Source organism: Anolis carolinensis, chromosome 5 (assembly GCF_035594765.1).
Source record: "Anolis carolinensis isolate JA03-04 chromosome 5, rAnoCar3.1.pri, whole genome shotgun sequence".
In the NCBI taxonomy this organism is placed as follows: Eukaryota; Metazoa; Chordata; class Lepidosauria; order Squamata; family Dactyloidae; genus Anolis; species Anolis carolinensis.
Genome location: NC_085845.1, coordinates 180,931,589 through 180,949,957, shown reverse-complemented (window position 1 = coordinate 180,949,957; position 18,369 = coordinate 180,931,589). Strand labels below are relative to the sequence as shown.

Genomic DNA, 18,369 nt, shown 5'->3' with positions numbered 1-18,369 from the left:
GCATTCCCAGAAGTTGGTGGCCAAGTGGATGGATGGGCATGTGAGTGAGGAAGTGCATGGGTAGATGGGTGAGAGGGTCTGAGTGGATGAATGAGTGGGTGTCTGAGTGGATGAGTGAGTGAAGCAGTGGGCGAGTGGATCAGTCGGTAGATGGGTGGACGAACGAATGGGCAAATGAGTGGAAGGGAATGGTGGCTGTTTACAGCAAGGAGGTTGCCTATTATGTGAGGAATCATAAAACACTGAAACCGGGACCCAAAAAAGGGTGTGAGACTATTATGCGATGAAATATGGTAGTTCTTGCTCTAACTCTTACCAAGCAAAATGGAATATCACTGGATATTCCAAGAGTTCACTGTTGTGCAATTGTGGTCCTCCAAATATTTTTATTGCAACCCCTATAATATTCTTTTTCACTAGCTAAACTGTCTAATGTGGCTTAGAATTACAAAGCAAAACATCTGGAAGCCCACAATTACCCACTTCTGCTCTAATTCAGTCTCAGATTATTTGATGAGAGGTAGGTTTCTTCCACACCATTTCCAGGTATACTTCAAAGGAGGCAAGAAAAGAAAACAAAGAGAGAACAAAGTTTGGCTCTTACCTTGAAAGCCTGGAGGACATACGATGAGGGCTTGCTGGAAGGGGTCAGGGCGAGCACATATCTGCGCCGTTCCTGTCTGCAAGGGCACGCTCCTCTGGGCCACCGCGGCCATGGATGCTGCCGAGGGCTGGTAGAGTGCAGATTGGTAGTTTAGTATGGAGACCTCAGGATTGGTTAAGGAAATAGTGGCACTGGTGGTGGAGGTGGGAGCCAGGGTGGTGGCCTAAAGGAATGATGGGATTTAAAATAAAATAAAAACAAAATATGAAGGAGATGGTGATGTTGGAAAAGGCTAGGTTGTGCTTTCCTTTAAAAAAATAATCAAAATAAAACAAACTGATTTTTTTTTTTTAAAAAAAGAGGAAACTAAAGACAACCAGAAAAAAGAAGGGCAGAGAACACCAGGGAAGGAATGTATGAATAAATCAAGGGAGGAAACTAGGAAGGGGTAAATAAGGATGAGGCCATCATTTACTGTTTTTACTGTACTGACTAAAGTTACTCGTTCTTTCTCGCATACATGCAAACACTCCCAAAAAGGTAGCTTGTAACATTCAAAGTTAAAACTGTGTCAGAACTATGAATCGCTGTAAACCCAGAGTCTTTCTCTGTTATGGAACGGAGAGAGAAAGAGTGAAGGAAAGAGAACAAGAAAGGGGAAAAAAACTATATACATTGTCTTGTCTATTTCTAAAAGATCAAGCCTGTTAGTTCCAACTAGAATAGACACACCAAATCTTGTGCTGAATTACAGGCCAATACGTCTTCACGTGATTACCATGTGATTAAAGAAGGTAATTTTTTAAACAATCCTGTGTATCTTTTAGGGATTGTGGGATAAAACCAAATAGATTGTTTGGAGTCAAGAGGAGCTTGTATTTGTTTTTGAAAAAAACTGAAAACTGAAATTCTGACATTGATGGATCCCATGCAAAATGGTCCCATGAGTAATGGATATATATAGCCCTTTCCACTGAAAAAGTTACTCAAGCTGTCAGGTTCAGGGAAGCAGGTAGTACAGACAAAGACTTTAAGGAAACTGTTCCTTGCAAATGATAGCTGATCAGGCATGTGCTTACCCACTCCTTGCCTCAAGTTATACAACAATTGGTTTCTCTCACCTGGTTATGGACTGTATTGAGCTGGTTATTGAAGGTCATGGTTAGGTTGGTTGATGTACTTGGGGCCACATGAGTAATGAATGGTGTTTTGCTCTGGTTCACTGTGTCATACATGTTCACACGTCGCTTGCAAATCTCCATGTTTTGGAAACAGGACTTGACACTGTTTACAAAGATAATGTAAGATACAAAAATTACTAACTTTCCTGATGGGTAAAAGTTAACTTTGTGACTTCCTGTTTACACCATGAACTTACAATGGTTTAATAGGCATTACTTTTTTCCCAGGAAACAATGGGAACTATACAATTGTTCAAGGTAGTGAGAAGGAGAAGAGCAGACTTTTTATATTATCATCCTTGCCAAATGGTATTTCCTAGGTTTCTTTAAGGAAACCGAACTAGTATAAAAAAAACTACCAGTAGTTTTAATAGCACCTGAGGTTCAAAGCAGTACATTGGTAAATTATCTGCACATCAGTTACACAAACACCATGATGTTGCTTTTTTGCCTTAGGGAGTCTCTAATTGCTGCTGCTATTTTGAGTTTAAATCTTGAAAATCAGTGAAATTTGAAACTGAACCACAATAAGTTTAAACATGCCCTACTCCTGAAACATGCAATGCACCTGTTATAGAGGTGTTTTTCTACTATGCATGGAGAAATGTAGTTTTTTTAAATAAAAATATTCTTGTAATTATTTATAACCACAAAAACATTTCTGTAATCCCATCTTACATGTACTGCATCAATATACAAGACTAATATTCTATGCTACATTTACTTTTTGAACTTTCTAATGCACATGTGCTCCAGTCAGAATTGTCTTGATCCAATTACAGCAATACTTTGAATTATGTGATTTTTGTCTTTATGAGCTATAAGCATGTAGTGATAATTTTGTTGCTGTTTTTTATAGCTACTGATTTTGTCATTACATTAATTGATATAGCATTTACAAGCAACATAGGAGAAAAATTATTACTAAGGATTCTGTATGGTCTGATCCATGGGGGTGACTGCACCCTGTTCAGATAGACTAAAATTCAAACCTTTAGGGAAGAGAAATTGTAATCACCCCAAAAACATTTCTGACAGTTTATGAGTTCAGACCCACACAACCCACATTCTATTCTCTTTCCCAAGATCTCCAATCCAAACACAGAGTGAGGAAAACAAATACATACTGAGTGCTATGAGGGAAATCAAGTAGGTGTGTCATGGTGACAAATGGATGGTTCAGCGTTTCAATCGGTGTTATCCTCTTATCTGTGTCTATTGTCAACATCTTCTTTAACAGATCAATGAACTCCCGCCGGTCTGCCTTTTCCACCAACATATCACTTCCTTCCAAGTCTGTGGTCATATTCACCTGGAAATGAAATTGCATTAGTAATAAATTGTTCTGGAAAATGTGAACACAAAGAAATTATACTAAATCCCACTCACTGGCCCTACCCTACACACATCCTTGGTACATTTGGCAGGCCCTAGAGCAAGAGAGGGAAATCTCAAATTCATGAGCTTCCAGAGGTGCCCAATACAGTCTGCAGATAATCCTGGGAGAGCTCCTCTGCATTTCCTCCCAAAGTCTCACCCCTTCTCAGATAGCTGGTACAGGACTTTCTGATATTTCTGCTTGCTGATTGAAGATAGCAAGGACTCCCTTCAACATACATAAGCTTCACTTGGACTCAGCTGACTTCTGCAAAGGCTGGTTGAAGGTAGACTGGGACTAGTGGGTACAATCTGTATTGATGTGGCAATTGTGATTAGTGATATTTCACACCATTTTTATATCTGCTTTGAATGTTCCATTTTTTCTCTCTCCCTTCAACTTCCTCGCATGCCCTCATCTGACTTCAGTTTCTGTAAACTGAATTCAAACTGAATTCATTAACTGAGTGGGGATAAGTCTATGTGTGAAACATTCCCCTTCCCTGAAGACTTATGTAAAAACAAATTGCTTCAGCCTATCTTACCCTGTGTCCTTCCTTATTAACAACTTTCCCCATGTTGACCACATTCTGATAGGTGTGCCATTTTACATTTCTGAAATAATGGTGGGTTTCTCTGCTTGGAAATTTCTGATGGATCTGATATCTCAGCAACTTTCTTACCTGGGCCATATCATCCAAACAGTTGAAAATATACTTTCTTGCTTCTTTTGACTTGATTCCTGTTTCTGTCTCATGATCATCTGGCGTCTGTTCAGAATAAACAAAAAAGGCAATTATCTGCGTGTTGATCTCTACAAAACATCCACTGCTATTTCAGAGGGATGCTACAAAATGTAAACAAGAGATCTCTGCTGGCTCAATTCTAAATGAACTTTATATTATCCTCCTCAGATAAAAATTGTACATTAATGCTAAATCGATGCATCTTTCTGAGGTACTACTAAATTTTAATCAAACCCAAACAGAATATTAAGCAGCACATATTCTCAAAGGATGAGTGGGATTCCTATGGCACACAGGCACATATGAGTCATGGAAATGCTTAAATCTAGCCAGAGACCTCTTTCCTCATGCTCTACCCATTGATAAATCACCTTAGAAAGGTGTGCTATTCACAGCAAAAGTGAGAAAGACGGGATGAAAGAAAGGGAGAGGAAATGAGGCTTCTGCCATGGTGGCTTTTGACTTTGACCATGCTCAGCTGTGCCTTGCGATCCTACACAAGCAAATGTAGCATTCAGGATATAACATTCCTATTCCAATTCCTATTTTAGGAGCCAAAAGAGACTTGTGTTATTTATTCAATGTTTGTATCAAAATTTGTTGACATAATCCTGATGGGCACATCAGTGTGATGGATACAATGACTGGATAGGTGGGTCAACCTAAGAATTGACTTCCATCATCACATGGTTTTATTCATGTTGGGTAGCAATGAGAGAATTGTCATAGTTAACAAAAATCCAACCAGTCTTTCATTGAATTTTTAGGATCTTAGATCCAGCCTCTATTATTTAAAGACCTCTAAAGAAGGAGATCCCACTACCATTTCAGTCATTCAGTTCCATGATGGAACAACTCTTACAGTTAAGTTCTTTTATATGTTTATGTAGATCCTCTTTTGTGTATCAACTTGTGGTTTCATTCCTCTCATGAAAAGAATGTCACTGAATGCTCATGACAAAGAATATTTTTAATATAAGTTGACTAGCTACCAAATTTATACTCAAAAGCAGATCAGGAGATATCTGTATGTGATTTACTTTGGAATACCTTCTTATGAATTTACTTCTGATCTTAAGCATGGAAAGAGTTTTGATGTCCTTGCCCATCAAACAATTCACTCGATTCCACTCATTTAAGCCATCCATTGACTTTTCTTTACAGACAATGTGTAACGACCCATTCTCATGATTCTAATATATTTATTGAGAATACTTCAATATTAGTGAATACAAACATCCAGTGGAAGTAAAGTATATAGGAAAACCACTTCTTACCTTTAGCCTCCACAATGGATAAGGTGAGTCTGTATCCCTGTTAAAAAACCTTGTTGTCTTTGTCCCGGCACTCAACAAATATTCAGCTGGCAAACCCTGTGTCTGTGAAATGTATCGGATCTGTAAAAGGAAAGGTGAAAAAAATCCACATTGGTCTGGTTGCAATCTGTGTTACGGGAGTGAGAGAAGATGTTTACACCATTCAAATAAAAAAATAAGGAAATGGAGCAAGAGCATAGAATATTAAATTCAAACTATGGGCTTGTAAAAAAATGCAAATGACTATAGACTTTAATCATAATTTAATCATATTTACTGTGTATTCAGTAATGAAATAACTAGCTGCTACATAATTATATTTCCTTTTGCAGCTAAACTCTATCACACTCCTCCTGCCGCCTTTGAAGCTTATGGACACGCACCATGTTATCCACAGACTGTAAAGATAAAGGAAGAATAATAAAGGTGTAAGAAGAAGGCATGTATGCCTTGAGGGTGCACTTTATTGCCAAAAGAGCTCTTTACAATGTTGGCTTTGATTCTCAAACATTAATATCAAGAAGACTTGTTTGAGCAAGATAGTCAGAAGTTCACATTGCATCTCTGTGCGCATAAGTTTTTATTCAGAAATTTGGGATGGTTATATTCCAGCCCTAGTCCAGTTATATACCTTGGCAACAAATCACTCATAACTACTGCTAGCTTTAGAAATTTTTGCAAGAAAAGAGGTATTACTAGCTATTCCAAAAATCTCACAAAAAGACCCTTCCTGTCAATCCACTGTAATTTATTTATTTATTTATTTACAGCTATAGTAATATTTCTGCTTTCTGTCCCAAAATAACATGCCTGGTTCACAATACTATGAGTGTTGAATTTAGGTAGCGAGAAGTGTCACCCCTTTTCAACCTGAAAAAAGAAACCATGCCCTATGAGGAGCAGTTTAAAGTGCTGAGCATGCTTAGTCCACAGAAGTGAAGGTTGAGAGAAGACATGATAGCCATGTTTAAATATTTGAAAGGTTGTCATAAGGAAGAGAGAGCTGGCTTGTTTTATGCTGCCCTGGAAACTAGGACTCAAAGCAATAGGTTCAAATTACCGGAAAGGAGATTTCACCTGAACATTAGGAAGAACTTCCTGACTGTGAGAGCTGTTCAATAGTGAAACTCACTACCTTGGAGTGTGATGGAAGCTCCTTCCTTGGAGGCTTTTAAGCAGAGGCTGGAGGGCCATCTGTCAGGGTGCTTTCATTGTGCTTTTCCTGTATGGCAGGGGGGTTTGACTGGATGGTCCATGTGGTCTCTTCCAACTATGATCCTCCCCCTCCATTAGGCTCAATCCTCTCTGGCAGATGGGAAGAGAAACCTCACAGTCTGAAAATTATTTAACCATGAAGCCAGCACTGATACATGCTATGGACAAATAGAAGATAGACTAAGGAGACCTGCTCTGTTCATTCTTTGTCTAGACCTCCAACTAGAGGACCTTCTACCTCTTAGGTGTGAGATTCTTGGTAACTCACTTGAAGTCACGGTTCTATTAAAAGACACCAGATGAATAATTAAAAAACCAAATCTCAGGATTTAGGAGATAAGAATGTTTATATCAGCAAGGATGTTAAAAAATAAAAACAATTAATAGAAGGAAAAAGGCCAAGGAAGAACATAGAAAGAGGGAAAAAAGATCAGTATCAGGTGGTAGCTCTCATGCCAGTGATTCTGCTTTGGGATTTAGTCCAATTTAAAAGGAGTTTTCCAAGGTGCTGAGCTCTATTTGGGATTGGGCTAGCATTTTGGATAAAGTCCTTCAGAGTGGTACTTTTAAATCTATCTGATGGGAGTGGCAGAAAAAGATTTCCTGGAGTGCTTCGAACCATTACCATATTGGTGTCCAATGTCTACAATTGTTTTCTTTCCTACAAAATCAACAAAGACTGGCAGCTAATGGCTCATGGGCTGGGGCCAATCCACAGACCACCACTTAGAGCTGCACTGTTTTAAGGTCCACCCTAAATCTGGAGAAGATTCATGACTCATTAACATGGAGGCCAGCAGCCGCCAATCAAAATGATAGAATATCTTAGTTCCTCTTGGTCTAAAACACAGTTGGTGTACCATCCTATCCATGAAAAAGTGACAAAGAATAAACCAAATAGATGTTAAAAGACAGTGTAGCAACATTTGGTGTTTTTGCCACAATTCAATATCCTTCCATACCCACAGAGAACAATGATCAAAAGCTGCTTTCTGTTTTCACTGAAAATTCCATTGTCTGCTTTTCTATAGGTGAAAGGCAGCTATGGTTTTTGCTGAAATTACAGAATTGGCAACAATACCAACCTGATCATACTCTGAAGCTCCTGGATATAAAGGCCAGCCCAAGAAAAGTTCTGCAATGACGCATCCCAGAGACCACATATCAATTGCTTCACAAAAGGGTAAACCAAGGATGATTTCAGGGGCTCTGTAGAAAAAAAAGAAGACAGAAAATATTGAGCATTGAAAAAACAACCATCTGCTTATCACTTATGATGCTATTCTGTACCTGTAAACTCAGAAATGAAACCTAGGGAGTTCAAGGAGTTTTATCCACAAGAAAGCAAGAAAGGGTTTTTAAAAACAGCTTATTTTTATACCAATACCAATAATACTGCCATCAACTTCTTAAGGGATAGATGTTCTGGGGATCAAGCAGAATTACAAACATACAGCTTTCTCTATCAGAGCATCTCCACGCTGGAGAAAATGTCTGTTGCCCATGTTTGTCTGTTAAGTTGTTAATAAAATATTGTTGTTGGTTTTTTTTTTTTGGGGGGGGGGGGGGAGAGACATGAACTTCAATAGCCATCTATCCCTGCAAAATACACATCTGCCACTAGACAGTTATAGCACACAACTATAGAACAATCTCTGTTTTTGTTCTTAAACTTACAATATTTTGAACATAGCAGTCTTTGGTGCGGACCACTTCTCCTCAAAACCCGAAAGACTGTTGAACATAAGATAGCTTACCAGATTTCATCACCATACCTTGTGAAAAAAAAGCCCAAGAATCGAACCTCTTGGCTATTCATTTGAACAAAGTTCCTTGCAAATCCAGCACTTGCCTAAAATCCCAACTATTGCTTATTTTTTACTTCCAAGTACAGATCTCTCTGCTTGCCTGTTTGGGTAGCTCAATGTAGATGTGTTTGTATATAGATGTGTGTGTATAAACACACACATCTAAATATATCTATATATAGATGCGTGTTTATACATATGTGTATATACACATCCACACACACCACACAACCCTCATGGAAGGGAGCAAGACTCTTTGTGAACTGTCTGGAAAACATATCCTTCTGATGTCAAATAATCAATATGAACATCCTGTAACTCTCCATTTGATCACTGTTTGGATCTCAGAAGGGAATAGTGCAGCTTTCAAGAACACAACACAGCATTAGCTTCAAAGGGAATCATTCACATTTTTGCCAGCCCCTTTCTGGGGGAGTGTGCAAAAACTGCAGCGAGATCCATCTCTCTCAATGTAAAGAAGCTGACTCTGCCCGCCCCACAACTACGAAGTTATCTTCTCATCCGACAGTTTATTTGGCCACACATACTCACACAGACAAAGCTGGAGCCTAACACCATTGCAACAAAAACACTGATCTGCTAAACTTGTTCTTCTGGCATATCAGTGCACCTATGCCGAGGAAATTGAACAGTCTTTCATTTTCTGAGAAAAAGCACAGAGCATTTTAAACCTAGTTTCTGAACTGGTTACTGTGGTGCTTCCTATTTTTGTTATCATTGCTACTATGTCCATTTATATTCCACTCTTTCCCCAGAACAGGGACTGGAGGCAGCTTACAAACACAACTAAAGCCTGAAGATAAAAGCATTAACATTAATTTAAAATGGAATGAAATAATTTGTAGAATTAAAATCCTTAAAGACATTATATTAAAAGGCATGATTAAATAACAACAGAATATCACATAATTTTTAAAGGGTTTCCACCTGCCAACAGATGGAAAGAAGGAGGAAACCAGTTTGACTTCCATAGGAAGGAAATTTCACAGCTAGTGGGACAACCATGGTTAAGATCTTCTCCTACATTCCCACTGGACATGATAGCCTTTCATGAGGGGTGGGAATGGGAATCTAAGCCAGTTATGTTAGCAAGAGACTGAATAACTGAGCCTAAAGTGAAGCCATGCCAAAGCAGAAATTTACTTAACTATAGAGACACACAGAAATAGACCAAGAAAGAGTTGCATAGCTACTTAGCACTACGGGAACAGAACACCTTTCTCTTACTATATTTGGAAAGAAAAAGTTTGAGAACCTTCTAATTTTCAAGCAGGAGCATGAAATGTTGAGAAGTCAGATAATTTGTTAATTTAGTTAAATATTGTCAACTTTACTGGAGTGGCTCCCTGGGATTATTTTGTAGTCATATCTAGAGACCCCTAGTTTTCCCTGATGATCTTCTATCCTGGGACTAACCAGGTCTAATTTGTTTAGCTTCTAAAATCAAAATTGGATCAGTGTATTAAGGTAGTATGGTGTTAGGCAACATCACCCACTCTTGTACCAAGATAAGTTTCTTTCTGAATCCTGGATGCTTTCTATCATCATCACCATTATCATCATCATTATCATCATTTTTCCACCATCATCATCCCACTTTCGTTGTTGTTGTTTGCTTCAAGTTTTTTTCTGGCTTATGGCGACCATAAGGCAAACCTATCACAAGCTTTTCTGGGACTGAGAGTATGTCACTCATCCAAGGTCACCCATGGGTTTCCATGCCTGAACAAGGAATTGAAGCCTGGTCTCCAGATTCATAGATCAACACTCAAATATGACACCATGCCAACTCCCTTATCCTGCACTTTCACATAAACTGTGATTCAAGATTGCTACATGGTTAAGTTTTACTAAACTCTAAGAACATATTCGCAGTCACATAATCTTTTCCAGTGTGACCTATGTGCTCTCACAATAATTTCCAGTCATTCAGATCAGAGCAAGGAGCACACACCTGGAATAGCAAGGTCATACTGCAAAACACTTCTATTTTATATTCTGATGATGATGGTGATGATGATGATTTATTTGCAGCCCACCCTATCTCCTCAGGGGGACTCAAGACACCTCCCAACATAATAAAGGCAAACATTCAATGCCGGTATAAAACAAGAAAAATATAAAAGCGCACAATACATCATAATACATTATACTATGAATTAAAACAAGTAAATTAAATAATCATCCTTAAATAAACATCATTTAAACCATAAAAAGTCAACTAAAGTAGAGTGCCAAATCCGTTTCCTTTCTGTTCCATTTGTCCGTGTTGCAAGCTGTATTCCTCCTCCTTGTTATACGCTTGAGAGCATAAGAATGTGTTTAATTGCTTTAAAAAAGTGAGTAAGGAGAGGGCTGTTTTGATCTCCTTGCGGAGGGCATTCCAAAGTCAGGAGCAGCCACCGTGAAGGCTCCCTCTCTCGTTCCCACCAGCTGTGCTTGAGATGGGGGTGGGACCGAGAGTAGGACTTCCTCAACAGCTTGCCCTTTAAGTCTTTTCTACTGAGAGGTAAGGGTTTTGGCCCAGTAGAAAATTCTTCTTTATCTCCTCCTCCAACTCCACATCAAAACAGTCTCTGCCACCTCAGCACATACAAGTCCCCTTTTTGCTTAAAACCAAATTATTATCAGCAGATGTACATGGTCATCCTTTATTCCTCAAAATAGTTTCTCACAGGGTTCGAATCCGCGAGACGGGGTAAGCTCCCATCTGTCAGCCCTAGCTTGTGGGGACATGAGAGAAGCCTCCCAGCAGGATGGTAACACATCCGGGTGTCCCCTGAGCAATGTCTCTGTAGACTGCCAATTCTCTCACGCCAGAAGCGACTTGCGTATGTTCTCAATTTGCTTCTGACACGATAAAAAATCTTTCTCACACAAAAGCTCAAACATTTGTTCATGCATCCACGGTCTCAAGTAATTCAGTTCAGCAACAAACACATGAAAGTCTACTGATCATGAAAGTTAGTTCAAGCTAGAGATGTAAAGAATATTTGTCTATGTTCTCATCCTCAATTAGTAAGGGTATCTCAGCACATGATACCATCACAATATTTTAAAATCATCATGAGAGACTTAGTGAGAATGAAAATATCAGCATTTTCCCACCCCAACATTTGTAATGTGGACTTTGTCCAAAACCCCTGTGGTTCTGCAGTGTTTTCTACACTAGCTAAAATTCCTTTATAGAAAGCACTGAAAAGCCAAACACAGAAACACACACACACAATGGACAAGGTTCTCATGATTTCAACCACCAGGGAGAAAATGTTTGCATATTTTTGTTCTCATGGGTGAAGTGAAAAGATTGGCATCCCTACTGCTAAAGATTTTTTTTTCTGGGTCCCAACATGCTGTGGTATCATTCTTTCCACAATAAGGCTATTAGATAAAAAAGAAAAACCCATAACTATATTTGTAGAAACAAGGTGTATTTGCATCTATTACTGGCCACTTTCCATGGCAATGTGTTCCAAACAGCAAGTTGTAATGGTGATAGGAATGTCCCTTTTTGCTCATTGCTATCTTGATGTATGTTAATTATATCTTACTCTTTTCAAGTGATGCAAGCAAAGCATGATTTCATAGCTGATACTAAATGTACTTTTTTGCACTTCTGTGATGACCCATGGGCCTTGTAGTCCTGCTCATGATATTGTGATGCCTGATGAAGAAGAAAACTTGGGTTTTTTACCTTCCCAGTCAGAACTGGATTCTTCCCAGACAGATTCTTCCCAGCCAGATCTGGGAACCTTGCACCTGCAAGAGGGTTATGTTCCAGAAGTATGTCAAACAAACACTGAGGCTACATCTCCTGTGTTTTCTCGCCATGAGTTTTGTAAACAACAGAGAGGTTTGGAAGCGGCCTCGCGCAGGAGTGCTAGAATAATTGCTAAGAATTTAGCCAATTAAGCCTGCTTTCCATGAGAATCTTTAAGGAGTCAAACATCTGGTCTCAGAGATTAGCTTTCGTTTCTGGTTCCCAGAGAACTGCTCTCGGCGGGAAAGTTAGACTCTATATAGGTGTTTTACCCGCGGAGTAACTTTGCGGAGTCAATTCGTCAGCCTCCGGAGCGAGTTGTGTCTGGACAGCGCGCTCCGATCCAAGCCTCGTTCCTGTTCAAGCCTTGTTCTTGTTTTCAAGCCTTCGCTCCTGTTTCCCAGCCTTGTTTACCTACGGACCTTGCCTCGCCTTTCAGGACTAAACCTTGCCTTGTTTCACGGATTTTATCAAGTAATTCCACGGATCTTGTTCTTGTTCCTTGTTGCCTTGTGCCACGATTCAAGCCTTGTTTTCAAGTATCACGTTAATTCCTAGCCTTGCTCAAGTTCATGGACTAAAGGACCTTGTCATCTCCCCTCACTTTGCCTGGCAAAGTGAGTGTTTCGGTTATTGGATTACAACTTTGGACCTTAATATTTCATATTGGACATTGTTTCTTTGGACTAATTTTGACCTTTCCTGAAAGGTCTGCTTCTGGACTAACTTTTACATTTGCTTTTATTAACTTTATATATTTCCTTAATAAAGATATTAGATAGAATCTGGCCTCTGCGTATGGTTATTGGTGCTCTGTAGCCTGGGTCGTGACAGTTTGACTCCGCCACCCTAAGCACCAATTAACCTCGGCCAGAATGTCTACCGGAGCCGGACCTGGACCGGGCGGCCAGCCGATTACCTACACCATCGACAAGGATGAGGTGGACCGAATCCGTGATAAGCTCAATGCACAGGATGGGGAAATAAAGGGTTTGAAGGAACGCGGAATCCGTCTTCCGGCCATGGCGTTGCCAACCAAGTTTACTGGAGAAGCTTCTAAGGTTCATGTTTTCCGTCGCCAATGCCAAGCTTATCTAGAGGCCCGTGCTGCCGAGTTTCCCCAAGAAGACATCAAGGTGGCGTGGGTTTACAGTCTTCTAGACGGGCCAGCGGCCAACTGGGCGACGGCACTGTTCGACCAAGCCTCTCCACACCTAAGATCAGCGCAACGCTTCTTGGACCACCTTAAGGAGACTTGGGGAATCGAGGACAATTTGGAGGCAGCCGGTCACAAACTCCGCCGCCTCTTCCAAGGAGACAGACCCATGTCTCAGTACATAGCCGAGTTCCGAGTGCTGGCCCACAACACCGGCTGGAACGATGTTGCCCTCAGAGGACAATTTCGGGAGGGTCTCAACATTGAAATGCTGGAGGAAATCTCCAAGGTGGATCCTCCCCAAACGCTTGAAGCACTCATCGATCAATGTTTACGGGCTGAAGTCATGATTGCCAACAGGAAACAGTGGGTACGAGGCCAGAGCGGTAGAGCTGGGGCAAAACCCCCCGCTCCCGCCAGCGTTCAGCCGCGTCCAGTGTGGAGACCCCCACCACCATCCCCATACCCCAGAGGGAGCGAGGAAGTGCCGATGCAGTTGGGCAATGTGCGTCCCAGATTAGATGCCGCCGAGAAGGCCCGCCGCCAACGCCTAAATCTCTGTTGGTATTGCGGAAATGGGGGCCACTTCGCCAGAGAGTGCCCAGCCAAAGGGAAGCCCGCCGCCCGTCTTGCGGCGGCGTCCTCCACGGAGACGAAGGCGTCTGAGGCGGCTGGCACACAGCCGGCGGGGGAAGCCAACGACCGGGCGTAGAGAGGCTCGCCAACCCGGTCAAGAAACCCATTCAAGAGCCGCCAACCGGGGTCCTGTTCCTTCTAGTGGTCACCTTATGGTCAGCAAAAAAGGGACCCGTCATGATCCACGCCATGATAGACTCAGGAGCTACCAACAATTTCATTGATAGAGAGTATGCCGACTCTCTGGGATTACAATATCATGACTTCAAGAATGCCCGTGTGGTGCAAGCCATCGATGGCCGCCCTCTCAAGACGGGCCCCGTAAGCCAGTGGTCGGAACCCACCAGGATGTGGATAAGGGAACATATGGAAGAGATTTCCTTCTTTGTTACTGAGGTTCCCCATTTCCCTGTGATTTTGGGGATTCCATGGCTGACACTTCACGACCCAAACATCTCCTGGTCCAACAGAGAACTGCAGTTTGCTTCAAAGTACTGCCAAAACCATTGCCTCGTAGCCAAGGTCTGCCATGCCACAGACACCGAGCCCATTATCACCTTGCCAAAGAAGTACTCCGAGTATTGGGATGTATTCAATGAAAAAGAAGCCGAAAAATTACCCCCACATAGACCTTATGACTGTGCCATTGACTTGGTGGAGGGGGCCCCGATCCCGCGAGGGCATCTCTACTCCCTGACTGAACCAGAGCAAGAAGCTCTCAGGGAATTTATAGAGACAAACCTTCGCAAGGGATTCATCAGACCCTCTCAATCCCCAGCCGCCTCCCCAGTGATGTTTGTGAAGAAGAAGTCAGGGGAATTACGCTTGGTGGTGGACTACAGAGCATTGAACAATATCACTAAGCGGAACAGCTATCCCCTGCCCTTAATCTCGGATCTACTAGACCGACTTCGAGGAGCCAAGGTCTACACCAAGCTGGACCTACGGGGGGCTTATAATCTAGTTCGCATCAGAGAAGGGGACGAGTGGAAGACCGCCTTCCAGACTAAATTCGGATTATTCGAGTCCCGAGTTATGAATTATGGTTTATGCGGAGCTCCCGCAACGTTCCAGCATTTTGTCAATGACATTTTTCAGGACTATCTAGATCGGTTCTTGATCATCTACCTGGACGATTTTTTGGTGTTTTCTAGATCACAATCAGAACATGAGAACCACGTTAAAATGGTGTTACAACGATTGCGGGATCATGGGCTTTATGCCAAGCTGGAAAAATGCGCTTTTGATCTACAAGAGGTAGATTTCCTGGGGTACCGCATCTCGCCTCTAGGGCTCTCCATGGACCCGACAAAAGTTTCAGCAGTATTGGAATGGCGGGCGCCAACCAACAAGAAAGAGGTGCAGCGATTCTTGGGGTTCGCGAACTATTACCGCAAGTTCATTCCAGATTTTGCCCGCTGGTCTGACCCAATCACCAGCTGCATCCGTGGGAAACAGCCCTTCCGCTGGACTGATCAAGCAGAGAAAGGGTTCCAGCAACTAAAGAAATTATTCACATCCCAGCCAATCCTTCAGCATCCAGATCCTGAAACCCTTTTTGTGGTGCAAGCGGACGCCTCTGATGTGGCAATTGGGGCTGTGCTCCTACAACCGGTGGGAGATCACCTTCATCCTTGTGCCTATTATTCTCGTCAACTAACCGCACCAGAGAGGAACTATACCATTTGGGAAAAAGAACTATTAGCCATAAAGGCAGCTTTTGAAACTTGGAGACATTGGCTAGAAGGGGCCAAATTTCCCATTGAAGTCCACACTGATCATCGGAATCTAGAACATCTAAGAACTGCCCGCAAGCTAAATCAGAGGCAGCAACGTTGGGCTTTATTCTTTGAACGTTTCAACTTCCAGATTCATTATGTGACCCCAGCCCAAACCAAGCAAGCAGACGCCCTGTCACGTAAACCGGAATACGCTGCAGGACGCAAGGAGACCTTTGAATCCCAACTACTACAACCCGAGAACTTTGCCACGCTCACAGTGGGGAACACCAAATCCACTCCCATTGATTCAACTCCCTCTACTCCAGGACCCATCTGTGCTCAAGAAATCAGGGCTAATCAGCAAGCAGATGCCTGGGCGCAGGACCAACTTCGTCAAGGTCTGCATTTTCCCTTTTCGCTTAAAGATGGACTGCTTTGCTATAGAAATCATGTTTATATCCCACCCGGACCGGGCAGGGAAAAAGCACTTCGTCTGTGTCATGACTGCAAACCAGCAGGGCATTTCGGACTATTTAAAACCATGCATCTGATCCTAAGAGATTTCTGGTGGCCCAAGATCCGCAAAGATGTGGAAAAATATGTCAACACCTGCCCAGTATGCCAGCGCTCCAAGATAAGAAGGGAGAAGCCCTCAGGGCTTCTACACCCCCTTCCTACCCCATCTCGCCCATGGGAAATAATTTCTGCGGATTTTATCACTGACTTACCACCTTCCTGTGGATTCACCACGATCCTAGTGGTGGTGGACCTTTTCACCAAGTTAGCCCATTTCATTCCCTGTGAAGGCCTTCCCACGGCCCAAGAGACTGCAGATTTATTCCTCCAACATGTTTTCAGACTACATGGATTGCCCAAGAGTTTGGTCACAGACCGTGGATCCCAATTCACCTCTCGTTTCTGGAAGGCACTACAAAAACTATTGGGCATAGACTCTCGTTTATCTTCAGCTCATCATCCTCAAACGGATGGGCAAACGGAGCGCACCAATGCCACTTTGGAACAGTACCTTCGCTGTTATGTAAACTACCAACAGGACAATTGGGCTTCTCTGTTACCACTGTCGGAGTTTGCCTACAACAATGGAGTCCAGGCTTCTACAAAAGAAACGCCGTTCTTTGCAAACTACGGCTTCCATCCACGTTTCTTTCCCCCTGTCATTGAAACTTCAGAAGTTCCCGCAGCAGAAGATTGGCTGCAGGAACTCACAGCGGTGCAACAACTTTTGCTCCAGCAACTGGAACAAGCCAAGGAGGACTATAAACGTCACGCGGACAAACATCGCCAGCCGGGCCCCGAAATCAAGGTAGGAGATCGGGTTTTTCTGTCCACTCGCTTTTTGCCCTCCCATCGCCCTTGCCGGAAGTTAGATGCCCGTTTCATTGGCCCCTATCCAGTGGTGGCGCAATTAAACCCCGTGACTTTCAAACTCCAACTTCCGCGTTCAATGCGCATTCACCCAGTGTTTCACCGCTCCCTGCTCCTTCCGGCGGATGGTGTGCGGCCAGATGTAGACCGGCCGGCCCCCGTCCCTATTTTGGTGGATGGGGAGGACGAGTTCGAGGTTCAGGACATTTTGGATTCTCGCTTTCACCGCCGCCGCCTGCAATATCTCATTGACTGGGTGGGTTTTGGCCCTGAGGAACGCTCTTGGGAAGACGCCTCCACAGTCCATGCTCCTGATCTAACCCGTCGCTTTCATCAGACCTATCCCGCCAAGCCACGACCTCGCGCCTCGGGGAGAGAGTCCCAGTTTGGGAGGGGGCTTGAGGAGGGGGATAGTGTGATGACCCATGGGCCTTGTAGTCCTGCTCATGATATTGTGATGCCTGATGAAGAAGAAAACTTGGGTTTTTTACCTTCCCAGTCAGAACTGGATTCTTCCCAGACAGATTCTTCCCAGCCAGATCTGGGAACCTTGCACCTGCAAGAGGGTTATGTTCCAGAAGTATGTCAAACAAACACTGAGGCTACATCTCCTGTGTTTTCTCGCCATGAGTTTTGTAAACAACAGAGAGGTTTGGAAGCGGCCTCGCGCAGGAGTGCTAGAATAATTGCTAAGAATTTAGCCAATTAAGCCTGCTTTCCATGAGAATCTTTAAGGAGTCAAACATCTGGTCTCAGAGATTAGCTTTCGTTTCTGGTTCCCAGAGAACTGCTCTCGGCGGGAAAGTTAGACTCTATATAGGTGTTTTACCCGCGGAGTAACTTTGCGGAGTCAATTCGTCAGCCTCCGGAGCGAGTTGTGTCTGGACAGCGCGCTCCGATCCAAGCCTCGTTCCTGTTCAAGCCTTGTTCTTGTTTTCAAGCCTTCGCTCCTGTTTCCCAGCCTTGTTTACCTACGGACCTTGCCTCGCCTTTCAGGACTAAACCTTGCCTTGTTTTACGGATTTTATCAAGTAATTCCACGGATCTTGTTCTTGTTCCTTGTTGCCTTGTGCCACGATTCAAGCCTTGTTTTCAAGTATCACGTTAATTCCTAGCCTTGCTCAAGTTCATGGACTAAAGGACCTTGTCATCTCCCCTCACTTTGCCTGGCAAAGTGAGTGTTTCGGTTATTGGATTACAACTTTGGACCTTAATATTTCATATTGGACATTGTTTCTTTGGACTAATTTTGACCTTTCCTGAAAGGTCTGCTTCTGGACTAACTTTTACATTTGCTTTTATTAACTTTATATATTTCCTTAATAAAGATATTAGATAGAATCTGGCCTCTGCGTATGGTTATTGGTGCTCTGTAGCCTGGGTCGTGACAACTTCTGAACTCTGTAGTGTGCGTGTAAAATCTAAACTACCTCGAATCTATT

At 42.6% G+C, this 18,369-nt stretch overlaps 1 protein-coding gene across 3 annotated transcripts in view; it reads right to left on the bottom strand.

Moving 5' to 3' along the window:
• The window catches only part of hipk2 (homeodomain interacting protein kinase 2), a 188,903-nt gene that overhangs the window by 42,292 nt on the left and 128,242 nt on the right, over positions 1-18,369 (bottom strand). For 2 of the 3 annotated variants that reach the window (XM_008110548.3, XM_003220899.4), the window contains exons 3-8: positions 7,525-7,648; positions 5,186-5,305; positions 3,846-3,932; positions 2,913-3,097; positions 1,726-1,888; positions 605-827 (exon numbers count right to left, since the gene is read on the bottom strand). In XM_008110548.3, coding sequence (XP_008108755.1) covers positions 605-827; positions 1,726-1,888; positions 2,913-3,097; positions 3,846-3,932; positions 5,186-5,305; positions 7,525-7,648 — 902 coding nt within the window. The remainder of the gene's footprint in view (positions 1-604; positions 828-1,725; positions 1,889-2,912; positions 3,098-3,845; positions 3,933-5,185; positions 5,306-7,524; positions 7,649-18,369) is intronic. The other variant, XM_003220900.4, reaches the window with a different exon arrangement.